Here is a 19,041-nt window from a genome sequence, read left to right on the forward strand (position 1 = left end):
CCCAGGGGTCTCTGCTCGTTTCCCAAGCAGCCCCACGGGGACTGTCGTCCTGTGCCGGCGGGGTGGCGGTCTCCTGCCCTGTTCTTACACCACCGGGACTGTCGTCCTGGGCCGGCAGGGGAGGGGCTCCTGCCCTGTTTCTACAGTTGTCCCCCGCCAGTCCCTGCGTCAGGACCACCCCATCCTTATCTGTCACCGTGGCCCTTCCCTCTTGGAACGCACCGCTTAGAGCTCACTGATCTAGGAAGCCTCTCTGGTTTAATCCAGTGTTGAAACCTCGTGCAGCGTGATGCCAGGATAGAGGTTAAAAGGACGGATGGGATGTGGCCCTGGGGGAGACAGCAGTGAACAGTCAGGAGCAGGGTCGGGATGAAGCGGCACAGCGGAGTTGGTTGTACACAAACTGCTGTGGAGACCAGGGTCTGGTTGGTTTCCGGTGTGGATCTATCAGAAGGGGCTCTGGAGAGAGTAGCACTTGAGCCAGGGCTTAAGGGACAAGTGGAATTTCAATCAGAGAGAAGTGAGTTAGGGCCCCCCCGCTGCAGGCTGGAAGGAGCAGAGGTGGATGGGAGTGGACGTTCCCGCTATGTTTGGGGATGGCTGGTGTCTGACTGAGCTGGGATGCAGGGTGTGTGCGTTTTCCTGTGCTTCCTCGGTTCTCAGCCTCTAAGGCCTGCCCAGAACCTAGCAGCAGCTTCTTTGTGCGCGAGCACGTGTGTGTGCGTGCATGGGGGACTGCAGCGCGGGAAACTTGCACGGCTCTGCGACATACTCTCTGATCTCGGGTGAAAGCATGGTAAACGGGGAGTACCCCAGGCTTGAGGAAGCACAGGTGGGAGATGGGAGGTATGCTGAGCCCTGCGGACTCGATTCTGACCGAGAGCGGCGGGTCCTGCTTTCCCGGCAGTGACCGAGCAGCAAGGGGTGGAAGAGTGGGGAGTACGCCGGTGGTGGGTCCGAACGGGGTTTTGGAACCCAGAGAAGAGGCAGGTCCTGGAGGGACTGTGGCCCCAGGGGTGCCTGGGGTCCGGTGGTGAGAAAGAGAGTGCAGAGGGAGGTTTCTGGTCTGGGCCTGGGCTGGTGAGCCCGACGGGAGTTTCCTTCCGGATGCGTGGGATCCAGGCCACTGGCCCGCTTGTCCCTGGTTATCTCAATACTTAGGAGCAAGTGTCCACTTGGCGTCTGCTTTCTTTGTAACGTTCTTGATTTTGATACTAGGTGTCAGGCTATATCTCTGTGAAGTCCAGAGAGGGTTTTAACAGGCCAGAGCGGATGTGTACAGTGGGTCCCTGTCGGCAGTTTCAGCTGGCCTCGCTGGTGCAAGTTCTGTGAAGGGTCGGGGCTGCCTGCTTAGTGTGTGTGTGTGGCGGGGGGCCGGCACGAGCTGCTTCCTGTGTCAGGCGAGTGGCCAACATGTGTGTGAGGAGGGCAGCCTGGCTGCGAGGCCGCGGGTCCACCTGCACCTGTCCCCAGCTGGCCTCACGCTTGCCCCGCGTTCCCACCGTGAACCACTGTTCTGCTTTGAAAACAAAGCCAGCGTTTGTGCAGGTGACTCGGGTGACCCCAGGGGTCTCTGTTTTCCAGGAGGCACTCTGTGGGATGATGGAGAATGAAAATGCTTTAATCAAGGACAGCAGGATGGCACACTGGCCAAGGGAGTGGCCTTTGGGTGACACACACACACCTGGGCCTGAATCTCCCTACAACTCAGCCACCTCGTGTGTGCCACTCAACAGCTCACTCTTGGAGCCTTGGTTGCCTCATTCGTAGAACGAGGTACAGTCTGCCCTCCGGATCCATGGGTTCTGCATCCGCACATTCAATCAGTTGTGGATCGAAAATATTGGGGAAAACAATTCCCGAAAGTGCCAGTAAGCAACCCTTGAATTTGCTGTGCCCCAGCCACTATTTACGTAGTACTTACATGTAGTTACAACTATTTACCTAGCATTTACGTTGTACGAGGTATTATAGGTAACCTAGAGATGATTTAAAGTATGCAGGAGGATATCCGTAGGTTACATGTAAGTGCTAAGCCTTTTTACCTAAGGAACTTGAGCGTCCGTGGATTTTTGGTATCCTCGGGTCCTGGAAGCAATCCCGCATGGGTACTGAGGGGCGACTGCAGTGGCACCACGGGTCACGCTGTTGTTCTCCAGGAGATCTTGGTGAGGGTTGCTACTCCGGGCAGGGAGCCACTTGCAGTGAGCCAGCGCAAGAGGAGAGCAGGCAAACTGCTAGCAAGATGATGTCTGATCGTGGAGACTGCTGAGAAGACAGTGTCATAAAGAGCCATGGGGTGGTGGTGGGTGCTTTCAGGTTGGGTGGTCAGGGAGGGCTTCTCTGAGGAGGCGACAGTCAAGCCGAGACCTCGGTGACAGGATGGAGCCAGCCGTGGGGAGGCCTGGGGGAGAGCATCCAAGGCGGAGGGAACCACAGGTGCCAAGGCCCTGGGGCAGGGTGGGGAGAAGACGCCGGGGCCCCAGTGGGCTTCCCGGGGAGAGAAGGCATGTACAGCCGTTCCAGGCCCGGTCCACGTGAGCACGTGCAAGCTTTTCCTGCTCCTGTAACCGGCGCTGCCCCCGCCCGGAGTCCCTTCGTTTACGAGCTCTGTAGGCCACGAGGGGCAGGGGGGAGGGGATGGCCTGCAGTACCCTGCCCTGGGCTCTGTGTTGACCCTGTGCCCGCCTCTCTCTCCCTCCAGTGCACTGTCCAGGTCAAGTTAGAGCTGGGACATCGTGCCCAACTACGCAAGAAGCCCACCACGGAGGGGTTCACGCATGACTGGATGGTGTTTGTCCGCGGCCCTGAGCAGTGTGAGATCCAGCACTTCGTGGAGAAGGTGGTCTTCCGGCTGCACGACAGCTTCCCCAAGCCCAAGCGTGGTGAGTGTCCCCACCCTGGCCGCTTGCCCTCTCCCTGGGGAGCAGGTGGCCCGTGCCCCGCAGCCCGAGGCGAGAGCTCCTCCTCCACACAGGGCCTCCACCGTCCCTTCTGCTTCTCCCTCGGCCGCGGACTTGGTTGTAGGGAAAACCCAGCGGAGGTGGTGACAGCATCTTGTGTCATCACTTAGACTCAGGCTCTGAGAAGCTTCCAGAGAATGTAGCCCTGTGGTTGAGGGTGGGAAGAGCGACTTACACCCCCTGGTGAGTAAGCAGGAAGCTGCTTACTGGGCCCACGTTGGAGGAGAGATGCCCTTTAGAGAGCCCGTGGTATGTGGGGCAAAAGCAGAAAAGGCTTGCGTTTCGCCGCTGCCTCCTCCCTGGCTTCACCCCTCAGAGCGCCCGGCCATCTGCGAAGCACAGGGTGACGTGCGGCCCGGCTGTCTGACGGGGCGGAGAGCCGGGAACTCACCCCGGGCGTCGGATCAGAGACCACTTCCTGGGGAGTTTGGAGCGAAGTTGGAGGCAATCTTGGGAGCTCTGTAGGGGCTGGGCGCTGTCTCCTGTTTTTACCATTCGGTCCCCATGTGAAGCCCGGCCCGTCACAGGGGTCTTGTAAATAGTTCTCGAATGGATGCGTTGATAAAGGAACAAAGGACTCTGTGCTCGGAAAGGGCTTCAGGGCTGGGAGAGCCGTTGCTGGGCTGATGCCCCCTCTACCCGCAGTAGGTGGGCCAGGGGGCCGGGGGTCACGCTGTGACAGCACGGAGCCTCGGGTGGAAGCAGGAGCCCGTCCCGGGACCCGCTGGGGGCCTGGGCCTGGGCCGGCAAGTGTCTTACTGTCCAGTGGGGAAGTGACGTGTGTTACAGGAGTAGAAACTCCTGGTTCAGAAGGGAAAGCAGCTCGAGATTCTTTTTCTTCTGGATTCTTCCATCAGCTTTCCGCTGTTCCTTTTCCTTCGTTTCTCCTTTCCTGAGTCTTCAGCTTCTCTCCCTTTTTCCTTTTTCCGTCTCTGAGCCTCTTGGAGAGAGCCCATCTGGTTCTTGACAACAGCAGGTATCTGTAAAGCACCTGCTAATAATAATAATAATACATGCCACTTATCAGGCACGTCCTGCTCACAAGCTCTTTTCGTTCACCCTGCGACCCTCTTTTACAGATGGGGAAGCAAGCTCAGGGGGCCAGGTAAGCTGCCTGTGCTTTAAAGCAGGGGTCTATGCGCTGTGGGCTGGATATGCCTGTTTTTATTGGCGCTTGGTCACGCCTGTTCATTCTGGGGGAGCCCGTGGTCGCTGTGCCCGGATGCAGAGCAGAAGCCGGGCTGCCCGCTCCTGGCCCAGGTGCCTGCTTTCCCAGACAGCTGCCACTGCAGTTCCTTCACCACCGCCTTCTCCCGTCTCTCCCTTTCTCTCCAGGAGGGGCCCCAGATGGTGACTCCCATCTACCTTTCAGCTGCTTGTTTCATCTTCCTCCCCTCCGGTCCTTAACCAAGCAGCCGCTAGAAGTAACACTCAGAGCGGCCTACGTTTGTCCTGCCCTCGCTCTGTGCTGTGCAACGCGGGGAGCCCCCCAGGATCCCCTCGCATATCTAGATGCGGAAACTGAGGTCCCGAGAGGCCCAGTCACCTGTTTGTGGTCACGAGGAAGCGGCACATTCTCCGAGCTCCCGATGTCTGAAAAATGGGTTTTGCGTGAAGCGCACTCTTTTGAAGTGTCATTTTGCAGGCAGAGTTTCAGTAGCTGAATCGTGCATGTTTGCAAAGTCTGTGCGGCCTGTACACAGAGGGCAGCTGCGTCACGTGTATCGAATGGTAAATGCTCACTCGCCATTTGCTTAGTGGTCAGTGAAAAACGGATCCGGTGAAGCAGCCAGTGAATTTCTTATAGGGCTCCAGCCTCTGAAATTATACTTTATGTGCTTAAAAAGTATCTTTTACACCAAAATATACATCCGTAACAGACCCAGCAGAGATGTGCCAGGTGGGATGTTCCCACCTCCCAACTCGTCAGCGGTGGTATCACCCCAGGGGCAACATTTCTAGGCCTTTCTGGGTCGTGTCCTTCCTTAACACCTTAAAGCAGTAGAAGCAAATTTGCTTCTTATCTCTAGATTTTTCACATTAAAATTTGTTTATTAACTTACTAGCGTGAAGGGTTAGACTTTCTCCTAAGTGTCTCCCCCTTTCATCCCCGACAAGTGAGGGGTTTGTGTCTGGCCATATAGTTTGCTGCTGTATCCTAAGTAATACTTAGGTGCTTACTAAGTATTCGTTGAGAGAACGAATGGATCCTTCAATGCTGTCAACTTTGGCCAAGGTCTCCTGACTTTCCATTTAGGAAGAGAAGGGCAGGAGCACCCCGTCTTCCTTGAACCTTATACCCCTCCTTCTAGGAGCTACACTTGACTTTGTTAAGGTTGCTCCGCTCCAGGATTAGAGATTAAGTCTAGAAGTTGGTAGCTGGCAAAGGGCCCTGACCGTAGTGACTCTCTCCATTGTCGGGATGGTCGGGATCCTCTCTGAACTCTGGGCCACTCCAAGGAGAACGCTCAAGGTCATGTCAAGGTCAGATGGGCTCTTTTTATCATCCTTGGTTAAAATTTGGCCCCGTTTACTTCGCTTCATATTTGGCCCTTTGCTTCTCTTCCCATCCTTGCATTGTGTCTTTTTCATCAAAGGTGCTTTGCCTTTTTTCCATCCTCCCCATCATTTCATTTATTCAGTGGAGTTTTTTCCCCTTCGAGATACTTCATTCTGGTCTCTTCCTCCTCTAATCAGAACTGGCTCCTCTTTAGTCATCACGCTGGGACTTTTCCTTTACTTTTCTCCTGGGGGGATTTACCTAATACCCTTATGTTTTGGTTTATTTTCCTGTTTTACTGGAGTAATTTCTCAAGAAGTTTCCCAGGAGATTAATTACTGAAGCAATTTCCAAAGAAAGGTGTGTGGGGAATAAACTCCTTGACTCCCAGTGTATTTGAAGTGCCCTTGTTCTGTTCCCACACTTGAATGGTAGTCTAGTTGGGTGTAACGTTCTAGTTGGAGAATTACTATCACTTAGAGCTTTGAAAGTGTCGCTTCGTTGTCTTCTGAGAAGTCTGATGCTATTGGGTTCTTGTTCTGTTGCAGATGACCTGTTTCTTAGTTTCTTGTTTTGTCTTTAGAAGGACTTAAGATGGTTTTTATGACATTGTTTTTGGGGTCTTTTTTGGTTGTGTGTTTGTTCCTCATGTTGGACATTTGGTGTCCTTCATTTTATTTTATTTTTTATTATTATTTTTTAAAATATTTATTTATTTGGCTGTGCTGGGTCTTAGTTGTGGCATGCTGGATCTTCGTTGCTGTGTGAGGGATCTTTGTTGCCACATGTGGGCTCTTTTACCTGTGGCATGAGGGATCTAGTTCCCTGACCAGGGATTGAACTTGGCCCCCTGCATTGGGAGCGTGGAGTCTTAACCACTGGGCCACCGTGGAAGTCCCGGTGTCCTTCATTTTAGCTTCTATTTCTTTGACAATTTCTTTCCACCTATTTTTCCTTTTTCGCATTCTAGGATGCTTATTACATAACTTCTCTATGTTTAAGTCTTTTCATCTGTAAAATGGGAACAACTGCATCTGCCTCACAATGTTGTTGGGAGGATTAAATGAGTTATATGTATAAAGTGCTGAGAATACTGCCTGGCATACAGTAGGTGCTTTATGAATATTAGCTGCTGTTGACATTTGTTTAATCTGCTGAGTTGTTTTTGCACCTTTCACCCTTTAAAAAAAAAAGTCTTTTTGCTCTACATTCTGGGAGATTCCATCGACTTTATTTTCTGGTCTTTCTGTTGAATTAAAAAATTATAAGTACTATATTTGTACTAAGGTCTAAGAGCCCTTTCTTACTCTCTAATTTTCCTTTTTAAAAGTATTTTGTTTTCATTTGTTGAGCAAGTCTTGCATCTGAGGGCATTGACTGTAGGTTTTTGTTTTTGTTTTCCTTTTCCCAAGTTCTCTTGTGGTCCCTAAAGTATTCCTGTTTCTTTGGCCTCTTTTCCTCCAAGTGGGAACTCTTACCGAGTGCTCTGTTTAGGGCAGGATGGGTTCGCTTTACCAGCGACTTCTGGTTCGGGACGTGGGTCCCCTGTGACTCGGGGGGTTGGGTGGGGGAAGGTCGCAGGAGGGATCCCCAGGGCTGTTGTTCCAGTCACAGCCGCTCTGTTTGGCTTTTTTTTTTTTTTTAATAACTGCTTTACTGAGGTATGAGTCACACATGATAAAATTCACCCTTAATGTGTACGACCCACGTGTCTAGTGTGTTCATACAGTGGCTCAACCATCACCTCTCTCATTCCAGAACGTTTTCATCACCCCAAGAAAAACCCCTAGCCACCCGCTCCCCACCGCCGCCCTCCACTGCGACTGCGGACGCCCCAGCCCAGGCCTCCCGGGGCTCGGGCCCCCCCTGCAGCGCCCGTGCCATGTCCCCGACTGCAGCTTCCTCTTCCTGTTTCCTTGCCCGGCGTGCTCTCACCCACTCTCTGCCTTCCAGAAAGTTCTTGACTGCTCACATCGCCTCCCTCCCCGTTACTCTCCCGGCATTATTTGGTTTCCTACTGGCCTCACTTTGCTTGCCACGGGCCCTCAGGTGGGACGGCAGGCAGGCCGGTGGCGTCTGCTCGGTCTCCCACGTCTGGAAGCCTGTACTCTGGCCCCTGTGCCCCGTCTCTGAACGGATAAGGTGGTTTTCAGCCTGGGAGTGCCCGTCCTCCGAGAGGCCTTTGGAGAGAGATTGAGAAATGCACGGCAGGGTCCCTTCCCTGAAGGGGTTTGTCGTCTGGTAGAGAGCTGAAGATCAGAGGTGACACGTGTATGTGCAAAGATAACCGCCCTCAGTGGAAGTAAGTGACCTGGGGGTCAGAGGCCGAGGGAAGCCAGGGCTGTCCCTGTGGGAGGGGCCCTGACTCGGGCCTTCATGGCTGAGGGGATTCAGACTGGGGGTGGGCGGGGGGAGATGGACATTGGGGTGGAGGGTGCAGGCAGGTCCCCGGTCCCTCCCTCCTCTGCTGGGGGATCGTGCAGCAAGAACAGGCCATCCTTCCTCTCTGCTTCCTCTTTCCTTCCTGGATGCAGGTTAATTCAGCAAGCAAGCAGGTTCCCGGCCCTGTGCGAGGCCGGGGCACATGAGGCAGACTGCAGGACGCTCACAGTGTGGGGGCTTGGGCACTAGGCAGGCAGGGTTCATGCAGCTGGAGAAACCCCCCCCCGAGTCTGCTCAAACAGAATCGAGAGACTCGGGGAGAGGCGGGCTGTGACTGGCCTCCGTGCCCAGATTTCTTCCTGTCCCTGGACAGACCTCTCACTTCAGTAGATTACCTGACAGAGGTGTGACAGGTGGCCCGCTCAGCGGTATTCGACAGATACGTAGTGAATGTTTCCAAAAGGTCTGGCCATGGTGCTGGCCCTGGGGATGTCACACTGAGTGAACAGGAGCTCGTGTAGGATTGAGGAAGGTGGAGACAGTAAGCACAAGGAGTCCTGAGACCAAGTGATACAGGACGCTCGGGGCCGGAGGAGGGAACCACAGCCTGGAGCTTGATGGGGGATGGGGGTTGCTGCTCAGTGAAAGGGTCCCGGAGGAAGTGGTCTGTGATCTGAGAGGGGCAGCGTGGCAGGGCTGGTGAGAGATGAGCCTGGAGGGGATGGAGCACCGTGCCGGCCCCCTGGAGCGGCTGGAAGTTGGTCCTGAGGGCGGTGGGGAGCCATCAGGGGACACAGATCTGTGATTCAGAGGGGTCCTTCCAGCGGCCCCTGCAGAAGATGCCTGGAGGCAAGCCTGAGGCAGGCCGGCTGGTGAGGGGCTGGAGCGGAGGCGCAGGGCGCCAGGCAGCGGGGTGCAGCCCAGAGATGTTTGCAGGTGGCCTTCACAGCACTTGGTGACAGGCGAGCTGTAGGAGCAGGAGGAGCTGAGGCGTCCTCGGGGCCTCGGGGGAGCGGTGGACAGCTGGGCTCCTGACCTGCAGGACGCTGGGGGCTGCGGATTTCAGAGGGAATGAGGAGGTGGCTTGGGGCGGGCTGCCTCTGGCATACCCAGCCAGCACCGCCAGGAGGCCATCCGAGGAGCAGGAGAATAGGAGCTGGCTAGGATAGGGATTTGGGGCCGAGGTCAACCCCACAGTGTCCCCAGGCTACCTGGGCCACCGCCCGTTGACCCAGCCTGCAGGCAGGGGCACTCCTTACTTCCAGGAGGGCTGACCGTCAGAGTGAAGGTGACTGAGCTTACTCCTGGGGACCAGAGGTGTCCCCTTGGCCTCTGGCGTCAGCCGGGCACCTGACACCGTCAGATGCGGATAGTGGTGGAGTGAATGCACGAATGCGCGAGTGCAGCGTTTGGTAGCAGTAATGACTCCCTGCGGGCCCCGAGGTCAGGTGACAGTGCTCAGGGCGCTCAGCCGAGGCAGCCGGGCTACTGCTGCCCCCCGGGAGGCTGTGCTGCGGGGCTGGTGGGTCCCACGGCCGGGTCGGCACGGCCCCCTCGCCCCTGGCAGGGAAGTCCGTCCAGCTGAGCAAGCCTCGAGCCCCGGGCTGTGGGGACTGGAGCCTGAAGCGCAGGCTGAGCCCTCCTGGGGGGAGTGGGGGGAGCGGGAGCTGGGCTTGGAGGGCAGGTGGCTGGCGCAGGGGCAGGGGGAGCCCTGGGGGCCGGCTTACCCGTCAGGCCGCGCGGCTCCCTGGAGCCCCGCCCCTGTGGTTTGCAGAGCGGGGTCCTGTGCGAGGCTGTCCAGCCAGCCCTGGCCTCGCGGGTCCCCAGTTACTCTAAACCCACCCCCTCACCAGTTTTGTTTGCGCAGATAGATGAGACATGTGAGATGTTTGAGGTATATAATATTTTAAGTGATTTTTTTTTTTTTAAGGAAAATCTTACAAGGTTTTAATTTTTAAAAAGTCATGTTTCATTATGTTCCAATGCACTGTTTTCCGGCAATTTCTGGCCCCCTTAAGAATTACACTACAGACATACGTGTGTAAAGGTTTTAACCGTTGGCAGGATTTTTTCCTATCTCCTGGTCGTGGTTGCCTCGGGAGAGGGAGGGGCGGAGGACAAGGGGGATTTGATCTGTACTGTTCTGATTTTTTTTTCTTACATGCGGGAGAACAATATTGTCACGTTACTTGCATAATGACAGCATACCTGTCAAAACATTGACAGTTCATCCTGGAGGGTGAGACTGCGGGAGATTGTTTTACCTCTATTTTACTGTTCTTCTTAGTTTCTTTCTCCCCCTCCCTCCCTTCCTCCCTCTCTCATCACTCGTCACCTGGGAATGCTTTGGTTAGGTGCTGAGGTGGAACCCAGGCGAGCCCCCGCTGGGACCGGGCCATCTCCATCTCCTGGCGTCTGTGTCTCTGGCCCCAAGCGGGGCCTCAGTGTCCATGTTTGAGTGAGCGATGACAGGAGGAGGGCACAGCAGAGTGCCTGCCCTGCTGGGAGACCAGGGGCCCCCTGGCCCGGCGCCTCGCTGAGCCGCACTGCTGTGCTGCCCTGAGTCGGTTGAACCTGTGTGGCCCACGGCCGGTGCTAGCTGCGCTGCCCCTTCCCCAGCGCTCTCCCACTCTGGCGCCACGGGGTCACCTTTCTCCTGCTCCGCTCCTTCTCTCCCTCTTGACCCCTTTGACATGGAACGGGGCTTGGGGTTTCCCACGCTGGGGAGCTGGCCTCCTAGAGCTGACAGCGGTTTTCCCTTTCTTTTCAGTGTGCAAGGAGCCCCCCTACAAAGTGGAGGAGTCGGGTTACGCAGGCTTCATCATGCCCATCGAGGTGTACTTCAAGAACAAGGTAGGAGCCCGGGTGGCGGAAAGGAGGACGCACAGCTCACACAAGGGCCGGTGGGACCGGCAGCGCCGGGTGACAGGGTGGATGTTGGCATGTGTGGCAGAGACTGCATGTTGGGCGCCCGCGGGCGGAGCGTGGCCCGCATCCCTCCCGTGGTGGCGGGGCTGGGGAGCCTGGCACGTTGCGGCGGCAAGTGGGGGAGCACCGGGGCACGTCGCCATAAGTCGTCCTGAAAGTGGCGGCGTCCCCGGCTCAGCCACCACGTGCTGGGGCGGCGCCGGAGTCTGTGGCCTGTCCTAGAGGGGTTGTCACCTCGTGGGAGGAGGGGCGAAGATCTGGAAGTTGTTAGACGTCTGACAGTGGGCTGTTGGTTGGATGCACTTATGCATCTTCTGAACAGAATCTTTGACCACCTTGGGGGAAAGAGCTTTTAATGTTGTTGAATGAGGAAAGCAAGTTATATGTGTGTCATTTATAGAAAAAAGGAATTATATACATGAAAGATGTTAACAAAGGTAATCTAGGTGGCAGGATCACAGCAGGGTTTTGTATTATTTCTCTCCATATGTATTTTCTAAACATTTACAATGAAAAAAATAGAAATAGTCATAGACCGTTCAGGCTGCTGTAACAAAATACTACAGACTGGACGGCTCATAAACAACAGAAATGGTTTGCTCAGCGTCCTGATGGCTGGAAGTCTGGGATCCGGTGCTGGCGTGGTCGGGTGAGGGCCGTCCTCCGTCCTCTGGGTCATGGGCTTCTCGCTGTGCCCTCACAGGGTGGAAGCGGCGAGGGGCCTAGGGGCTCTTTCTGGAAGTGTTAATCCCATTCCCGAGGGCTCCATTCTCGTGACTTAAGCCCCTCCCAGCACCATCACGTGGGGGGTGGGAGTCAGCGTAGGAATTGGCGGGGGGGACACATTCAGACCATAGCTTTTTTTTTTTGTTTTTTAAAGCGCAGTAACCAACATTTAACAGTTGCCTCCCTGGCAGCGTGCCTCTGCTGATCCTCACAGGTGCCGCCAAGCGGCCGGCGGTGACCTTCGCTGGCTCCAAGGTGGCTGGCTGGCTGGTGCTCCTCCACAAGTTCAGCTAGACTGGCTGTGGGCGGCTCTGCCATCTTTCAGGAAGGACATCCCCCTGCGGGGCCCGAGAGTGCCACCACTCACTTAACGAGCCCCTTGTTCTGAGAACCCGTGGCGTCAGAGGCCTCTGGGGTGGAGCTCAGGTGGGCACCGCGGTCCCCTGGGCACCAAGGGCCATCTCAGCGGGTGCGGCTCAGCGGGGTTTGGCGGCGGGGCCTGCGGGTCATCCCGAGGCTCTCTGGGCGTCGAGGCCTGAGAGTCCCGGTGACCGGCCACTGTTGAGAGGAGAGCCCAGCCTGTCCGCACGGGTGGGGGATGGATACTGCACCACGAGGGGGCTGGCGCCCTGCAGCTTAGGGACCATGCTCAGGGAGGCCTCCTGCTGCTCCGGGAGCGCGGAGAGGGGGGCATCCACGTGGGGCGGGGGGCCAGTGCTGGGGTGAGTCCTGGGGCCCCCCGTGGGGAGGCTGTGCAAATGGGATGCTGATTGTAGCCCCTCTGGGTGGTTGGGGGGACAGGGTGAGTCCGCTGGGAGGGAGCACTGAGCCGCGGGTGCCTCGGTATCTGCAGGGTTGGGCGCTGGGTCCGGCGTGGCCCTGGGAGCCCTTTCTCAGGATAAGTGCTGGGTGCTCTCCTGTGCCCTGCGTCCCGTTACTAGACTCCTCTGTTCCTGGTGGGGGCGTTGCCCTCAGGGCTGTAGCAGGCAGCCCTGCGCTGCAAGGCCCATCGCGGGAGGGGGTGCGGGTCCCGTCACAGGTCCTGTGGGGTGCGTGTGCTGTGCCAGGCCCTCTGCTGAGCGGTGCTTATTACCTAGTACCCGGACAGGCCCCGGAGCACGGTCATCTCCCGTCTGGATGAAGGGGCACCTGGATGCCCCGTCGTGTGGGCGGTGCTGCCCCATGATTGGCGGAGCTGGGCTGTGGCCCAGCAGAGCGTGTGTTCGCGCACGCGCACCCAGTGCTTCAATACCCGCGACAGGCGTGACCCGGGCTGACAGCTCCTTATGAATGACGTCTGTTGTTTACTTGCGTCTGGGTGACAGGGACAGTATTGTTTTAGGTATCGTGTCATACAGATGTTGTCTAAATGTGGGTCCCTGTTGAGGGACGTGTGTGGAAAAGTGAGTGCCGGTTCATGGCAAAAGCAGCTTCTGCAGGCGTGGGATGCGTGTGAACCAGGGACATGGTGAGAGCGTCCGCTGGTGACTTTCCCCCCCTGCCATAGGCAAGGGCTGCCGTTGGGTGTCAGCCCTGCCTCACTGTTCAGCTGTCAGTAAGGTGAGCTGATCTTTGTCCTGCTGAGAAGAGGTGGAGCAACTGTGGACAGCCCACTTCTCTTGGCCCCAGTTTCTCTGTCCACGAGATGGGTTCCTAATTGTGTCTGCTTCTCAGACTGTTGGGAAGATTCGGAGTGATGGAAGGTAGAGCGTGTGGCCCAGTACCCAGCACGGAGTAAGGGCTTCATCTACGTGTGTCGTTGATGTCACTGCTGGGTCCGCCTGGGTGAGCGGGGTGAGTGGAGCAGGCAGCCTCTGAGGCCTTCAGGCCCCAGGATGACGTGTGGCCTCTCCGGACGGTGGGGTGGATCTGCACCCAGAGCAGAAAGGACACTTTCTCAGACGCGGGATGTTTTCTCGTGTGAGCGTGAGGCGTTCTAGCCTCACTGGCACTGGCTGTGAAATGGAGAAATTCTGTGTCATGTGGTGTTTGGCGCTAAAACTTATCTGAGGCCACGTTCCGTTTGACCTGTTGGCAGGATGTTCTTTTACAGATAAAGCCCTCCTTTCCCCCAAGCGAAAAAAAGAAGCGGTGTGGGGGTGGGTCTGTCTGACTTAATAAAAGTAATCTCCGTGTGTCTTCTTTTTTTTAATACTTTTTAAATTTTTATTTATTTATTTATGCGGCTGCGCTGGGTCTTAGTTGTGGCATGTGGGATCTTTAGTTGCCACACGCGGGCTCTTAGTTGCGGCATGTGGGACCTAGTTCCCTGACCAGGGGTGGAACCCGGGCCCCCTGCATTGGGAGCGCGGAGTCTTAGCCACTGCGCCACCGGGGACATCCGTTGAGCGGTTTTTACTCACATGCTTCTGACTCCAAATGCACGGTGTCCTTCCCAGCACCTCTCTTCCGGCTCTGATTCTCCAGGCACCATTGGAGTGTCCAGCAGTTCAGTTCGCTTATGACACTAGCCACTCGAATTAGCGCAGACCTGCAGGTCAGGGGTCAGCCCCACAGGGCTGTCCCCGGTTCAGACAACAGCCACAGGTCTGTGCTGCGCCTCTTGTACTTCTGACGGATCAGCTATCCATCGGGGGTTCCCACAACCCCCTCCGGTTCCGGAATTTGCTAGAACAGCTCACAAAACTCCGGTCAGCATTTTACTCCCTGTTTCCGGTTTACTATATGGGATGTAATTCAGGAACAGCCAGGTGGGAGAGAGGCAGGGGGCCCGATGTGGGCAGGGGCGGGCTTCTGGGGCCTCTCCTTCCACGCACCGCCCTCCTGGCACTTCCACGCTCACCTGTCCTCCCTGAGGTCTCCGAACCCCGTGTTTAGGGGTTTTATGGAAGCTTCGTTGTGTAGGCATGAGTCAGTCATTGGCCACTGCTGACTGACTCAATCTCCAGCCCTCCCCCTCCCCGGAGCTTGGAGGTCGGGAGAGGGGGATGAGCTTCTAATCAAGACTTGGTCTTTCTGGGGACCAGCCCCATCCTGAAACCATCTAGGGACCCACCAAGAGCCACCTCGTTAGAACAAAAGATGCTCCTGTCACCCCGTCACTCAGGAAATTCCAAGACCGGGAACTGAGTACAAACGCCAAATATCTTTCTATGATGCCACAATTGTAAAATAAAATTTTTATTGAGGTGAAATTCACGTAACGTGCAGGTAAGCGTTTTACAGTGTACAGTTCAGTGGCATTTAATGCATTCATAATGTTATGCAGCCACTGCCTCTCTAGTTTCAAATTTTTCATCTCCCCGTCCCCCCGACCCTCATCTTCTGGGAGCCTCTAATCTGCTTTCCGTCTGTGGATTTGCCTATTCTGGATATTTCATACAAAACAAATCATACAACATGTGTCTTTTTGTGTGTGGCTTCTTTCACTTAGCATAGTGTTTTCAAGGTTCATTCAAGTTGTAGCATGTGCCAGTACTTCATTCCTTTTTATGGATGAATGAAATATTCCACTGTATGGAGATACACACGTATATACAGTCGATTCTCGTTACTCGAAATAGTTATGCTCTGTAAGGTCACCAGGAACATTGAGTGAGTGAAAACTGAACGGTTGCTAGAGGGGGCCTAAAGGGTTAAGTTCCTGCAAGCCTCTGGTCACAGTTTTGTCAACTGATGGATACATAACCTTGTTTCCTGAGTGCTTCTGTTTGAAGCCTCCTTATTTACTGTACACTGTTGATTCATTAACATTGAACTCACAGCCCAAGCACCATCATTCATGCCTGAACCAAGCTTGTCCAGCAGACATATTTTCTCTGTAAGGCACATCACAGCCCTCCTGGGCTTGGGAACCCTAGACAGCACTTCAGCACTGTGCTTGGGGCCATTTCAGATGGCAGAAGCACAAAAATTTGGTAAAAATGGCACTACATACATGGTGAGAAGGCCACTCGTTCAGTGTGAGAACTGCACAGGAAGGCCGGGCAGCTTGTTTCACAGCAGCCGGGGACGAGCCTGCAGCCAGCTCCTTTCTCACCACTCGGTGCCTGTCTGCCAGTGGACATGAAAGCCACGTGGACTGATTTCGGGTTTATAGGTAATTTTAGTGAGTAGCTGAATACAGAAACAGGGAGCGCACGAATATTGAAGATCCACTGTGCCACAGTTTGTTTATCCACTCATCTGTAGACGTCTGGGCTGTTTCCGCCTACTCGCTGCTGTGACTCATGCTGCTGTGGACGTGCGTGGACGTGTACATGTTTGCGTTCCAGTCTCCAGTTCTGTGGAGCGTATGCCTAGGAGTGGAATTGCTGGGTCATGTGGTAATTCTGTGTTTAACTTTTTTGAGGACCTGTCAAACTCTTCTCTACATATTCCCACCAGCAATGTAGGAGGGTTCCTATTTCTCCCCATCCTCAATAGTGCCTGTTATTTCCTATTTTTGTTTTATGGTAGCCATCGTAGTGGGTGTGAAGTGGTAGCACGTTGAGGTTTTGATTTGAATTTCCTCAATGACAGTGGTGTTGAACATCTCACCTGCTGTTGGCCATTTATGTATCTTCTTTGGAGAAATGGCTGTATACATCTTTCGCCCATTTTTTTAATATTTATTTTTTTAATTTGTTAAGTTGTAAGAGTTTTTAATATACCGGATATTACCGGATATTACCGGATGTGTGATCTGCAAATGTTTTAATATACCGGATATTACCGGATATTACCGGATGTGTGATCTGCAAATGTTTTCTGCCATTCTTTGGGTTTTTATCACATTCTGATAATGTTCTTTGATACACAGAAGTTTTTAATTTTTATGAAGCTCAAGTTATCTACTTTTCTTCTTCCATTACACTTTTGGTGTCAAATCTCAGACTCCATTGCCAAATCTGAGGTCATAAAGATTTACCCCTATGTTTCCCTGTACTAGTTTTATAGTTTTAGTTCTTATATTTAGATAGTTGACCCATTTTGAGTTAATTTTTGTGTGTGGGATGAGGTGTAGGGTCTAACTTCATTCTTCTGCATGTGATCGTTCTGTTATCCCCGCACCATTTGTTGAAGAGATTGTTTTCCCCCGTGGAGTGGCTTTAGCATCCTTGTTGAATATCAGTTGGCCGTGTATGGTTGGTTTTATTTCTGGACTCTCAATTCTATTCCATTGGTCTTTATGTCTGTCCTTATACTAGTACCATACTGTTTTGATTACTGTAGTTTTGTAGAAAGTTTTGAAATCAGGATATGTGGGTCCTCCAACTTTGTGGGGGTTTTTGTTTGTTTTTTTAATATGGTTTTGGTTTTCGTGGGCCTCTTGGGATTACATATGAATTTGACACTTGGCTTTTCCATTTTTGCAGAAAAGACCACTGAAATTTTGATACAGATTGCATTGAATCTGTAAATACTTTGGAGACATTACCATCGTAACAATATTGAAGTCTTCCAATCCAAGAACATGGGATGTCTTTCCGTTTGATTAGGTCTTCTTTAATTTCTTTCAGAAACATTTTGTACTTTGCAGTGTACAAGTATTTTACTTTCTTGGTTAAATTTATTCCTAGATATTTTACTCTGTTGCATGCTATTGTAAATGGAATTGTTTCCTTAATTTCCTTTTAGAATGTTCATTGCTGGTATATAGAAACGTAACTGATTTTTATGTGTCTTGATCTTGTACCCTGCAACTTTACTGAATCTGTTTATTATCTTTAGTAATTTTTTGTGGCTTCTTTGGGATTTTCTACATAAAAGATACGTGCAAATGGAGATAGTTTTACTTTTTTCTTCTCAGTTTGGATGCCTTTTTTCTTCTTCTTGCCTCATTGATCTGGCTAGGGCTTCAGTACAGTCTTGAATAGTAACGATGAAAGTGGTCTTTCTTACTTTGTTCCTGATCTTTGAGGGAAAATGTTCAGTCTTCTACCACCAAGTATGATGTTAGCAGTGGTTTTTTTCATAAATGCCCTCTATCAGGTTAAGGAAGTCCCCTTTTATTCCTATTTTACTGAGTGTTTTCATGAAAGGGCATAACATTTTTTCAAACACTTTTTCTGCCTCTGTTGAGATAATCATGTGGGTTTTTTTCCTTTATTTTATTAATGTGGTATATTACAATGATTGAACCATTCCTGCATTCCTGGGATAAATTTCCACTTGGTTATGTGTATAATCTTTTTTAATATGCTGTTGGATTTGGTTTGCTAGTATTTTTTTGAGAATTTTATATTCACAAGGAATATTGATCAGTAGTTTTCTTGTGGTATTTTTGTCTGGCTGTGGTATCAGGGTAATAATACTGACTTCATAGAATGTGATAAGCAGTGTTCCTTCCTCTTCTATTTTTGGAAGAGTTTGAGTAGCATTGTTGTTAATTCTTAGAATGTTTGGTAGCGTTTACCAGTGAAACCATCTGGTTCTGGACTTTTCCCTAATGACTTATGGCATTGAGTGTATTTTCATAGTTTATTTGCCTTTAACTTCTTTGATGAGGTGTCTGTTCAGAGTGTCTGACCATTTTTAAAAATTGGGATGTCTATTTTCTTACTATTGAGTGTATAATATATTGAGTGTATAATAGTGATATTCCGGATATCAGTCCTTTATCAAACCTTCCTTTTGCAGGTATTTTCTTCATCTATGGCTTGTCTTTTCAGTCTCTCAGTCTCTTAGCGTCCTGTAAAGAGCAGAAGTTCTTGATTTTGATGTAGTTCAGCTTGATTTTGTCATGTGTGGTTTGTGGTGTATCTGTGTCTGTAACATAGTATTTATCATTTTAGCCATTTTTAGATGTGTAATTCAGTGGCATTAAGAATACACACGATGTGAAATAAGCCAGACACAAAAGGCCAAATATTATGTTCTTCCACTTGTTTAAAGTATCTAGAATAGGCAAATTCACAGAGACAGAAAGTAGAATAGTGGTTACCAGGGACTGGGGGAATTGTTTAATGGGTACAGAGTTTTCGTTTCGGATGATGAGAAATTTCTGGAAATGGATAGTGACAGTGGTTGCACAACATCATGAATATACTTAACGCCACTGAATTGTACACTTGAAAATGTTAAGTATTATGTTACGTATATTTTATCACAATAAAAAATTCACCAAAAAAGTAAAAAAAAAAAAAAAAGAATATGCACATTGTTGTGCAGCCATCACTGCTGTCTGTTTCCAGAACTTTTTGATCATCCCAAATAAAACTGTACCAATTAAATAATAACCTCTCCTACCCTCAGTCCTCTATTCTACTTTCTGTCTCTGTGAATTTCCTTATTATGGGTACTTCATGTGAGTGAAATCATACAATATTTGTCTTTTGTATTCGCAACGTTTTCAAGGTTCATCCACATTGTAGTGTGTGTCATTGTTTCATTCCTTTTTAAGGCGGAACAATATTCCGTTGTATGGATATACCACATTTTGCTTATCCATTCATCTGTCTTGGACACTTGGGTTGCTTCTGTGTTTTAGCTACTGGGAATAATGCTGCTGTGAACATGAGTTTACAAATAATCTCTTTGAGACCATGCTTTCAATTCTTTTAATTTTTTTATTGAAGTATAGTTGATTTACTGTGTTGT

At 51.9% G+C, this 19,041-nt stretch overlaps 1 protein-coding gene across 3 annotated transcripts in view; it reads left to right on the forward strand.

The window, feature by feature from the left end:
- The window catches only part of MLLT1 (MLLT1 super elongation complex subunit), a 129,413-nt gene that overhangs the window by 72,032 nt on the left and 38,340 nt on the right, over positions 1-19,041 (forward strand). For all 3 annotated transcript variants that reach the window (XM_082380634.1, XM_082380632.1, XM_082380633.1), the window contains exons 2-3: positions 2,705-2,885; positions 10,616-10,698. In XM_082380634.1, coding sequence (XP_082236760.1) covers positions 2,705-2,885; positions 10,616-10,698 — 264 coding nt within the window. The remainder of the gene's footprint in view (positions 1-2,704; positions 2,886-10,615; positions 10,699-19,041) is intronic.

Source organism: Balaenoptera borealis (genome assembly GCF_965194805.1).
Source record: "Balaenoptera borealis genome assembly, chromosome: 2".
In the NCBI taxonomy this organism is placed as follows: domain Eukaryota; kingdom Metazoa; phylum Chordata; class Mammalia; order Artiodactyla; family Balaenopteridae; genus Balaenoptera; species Balaenoptera borealis.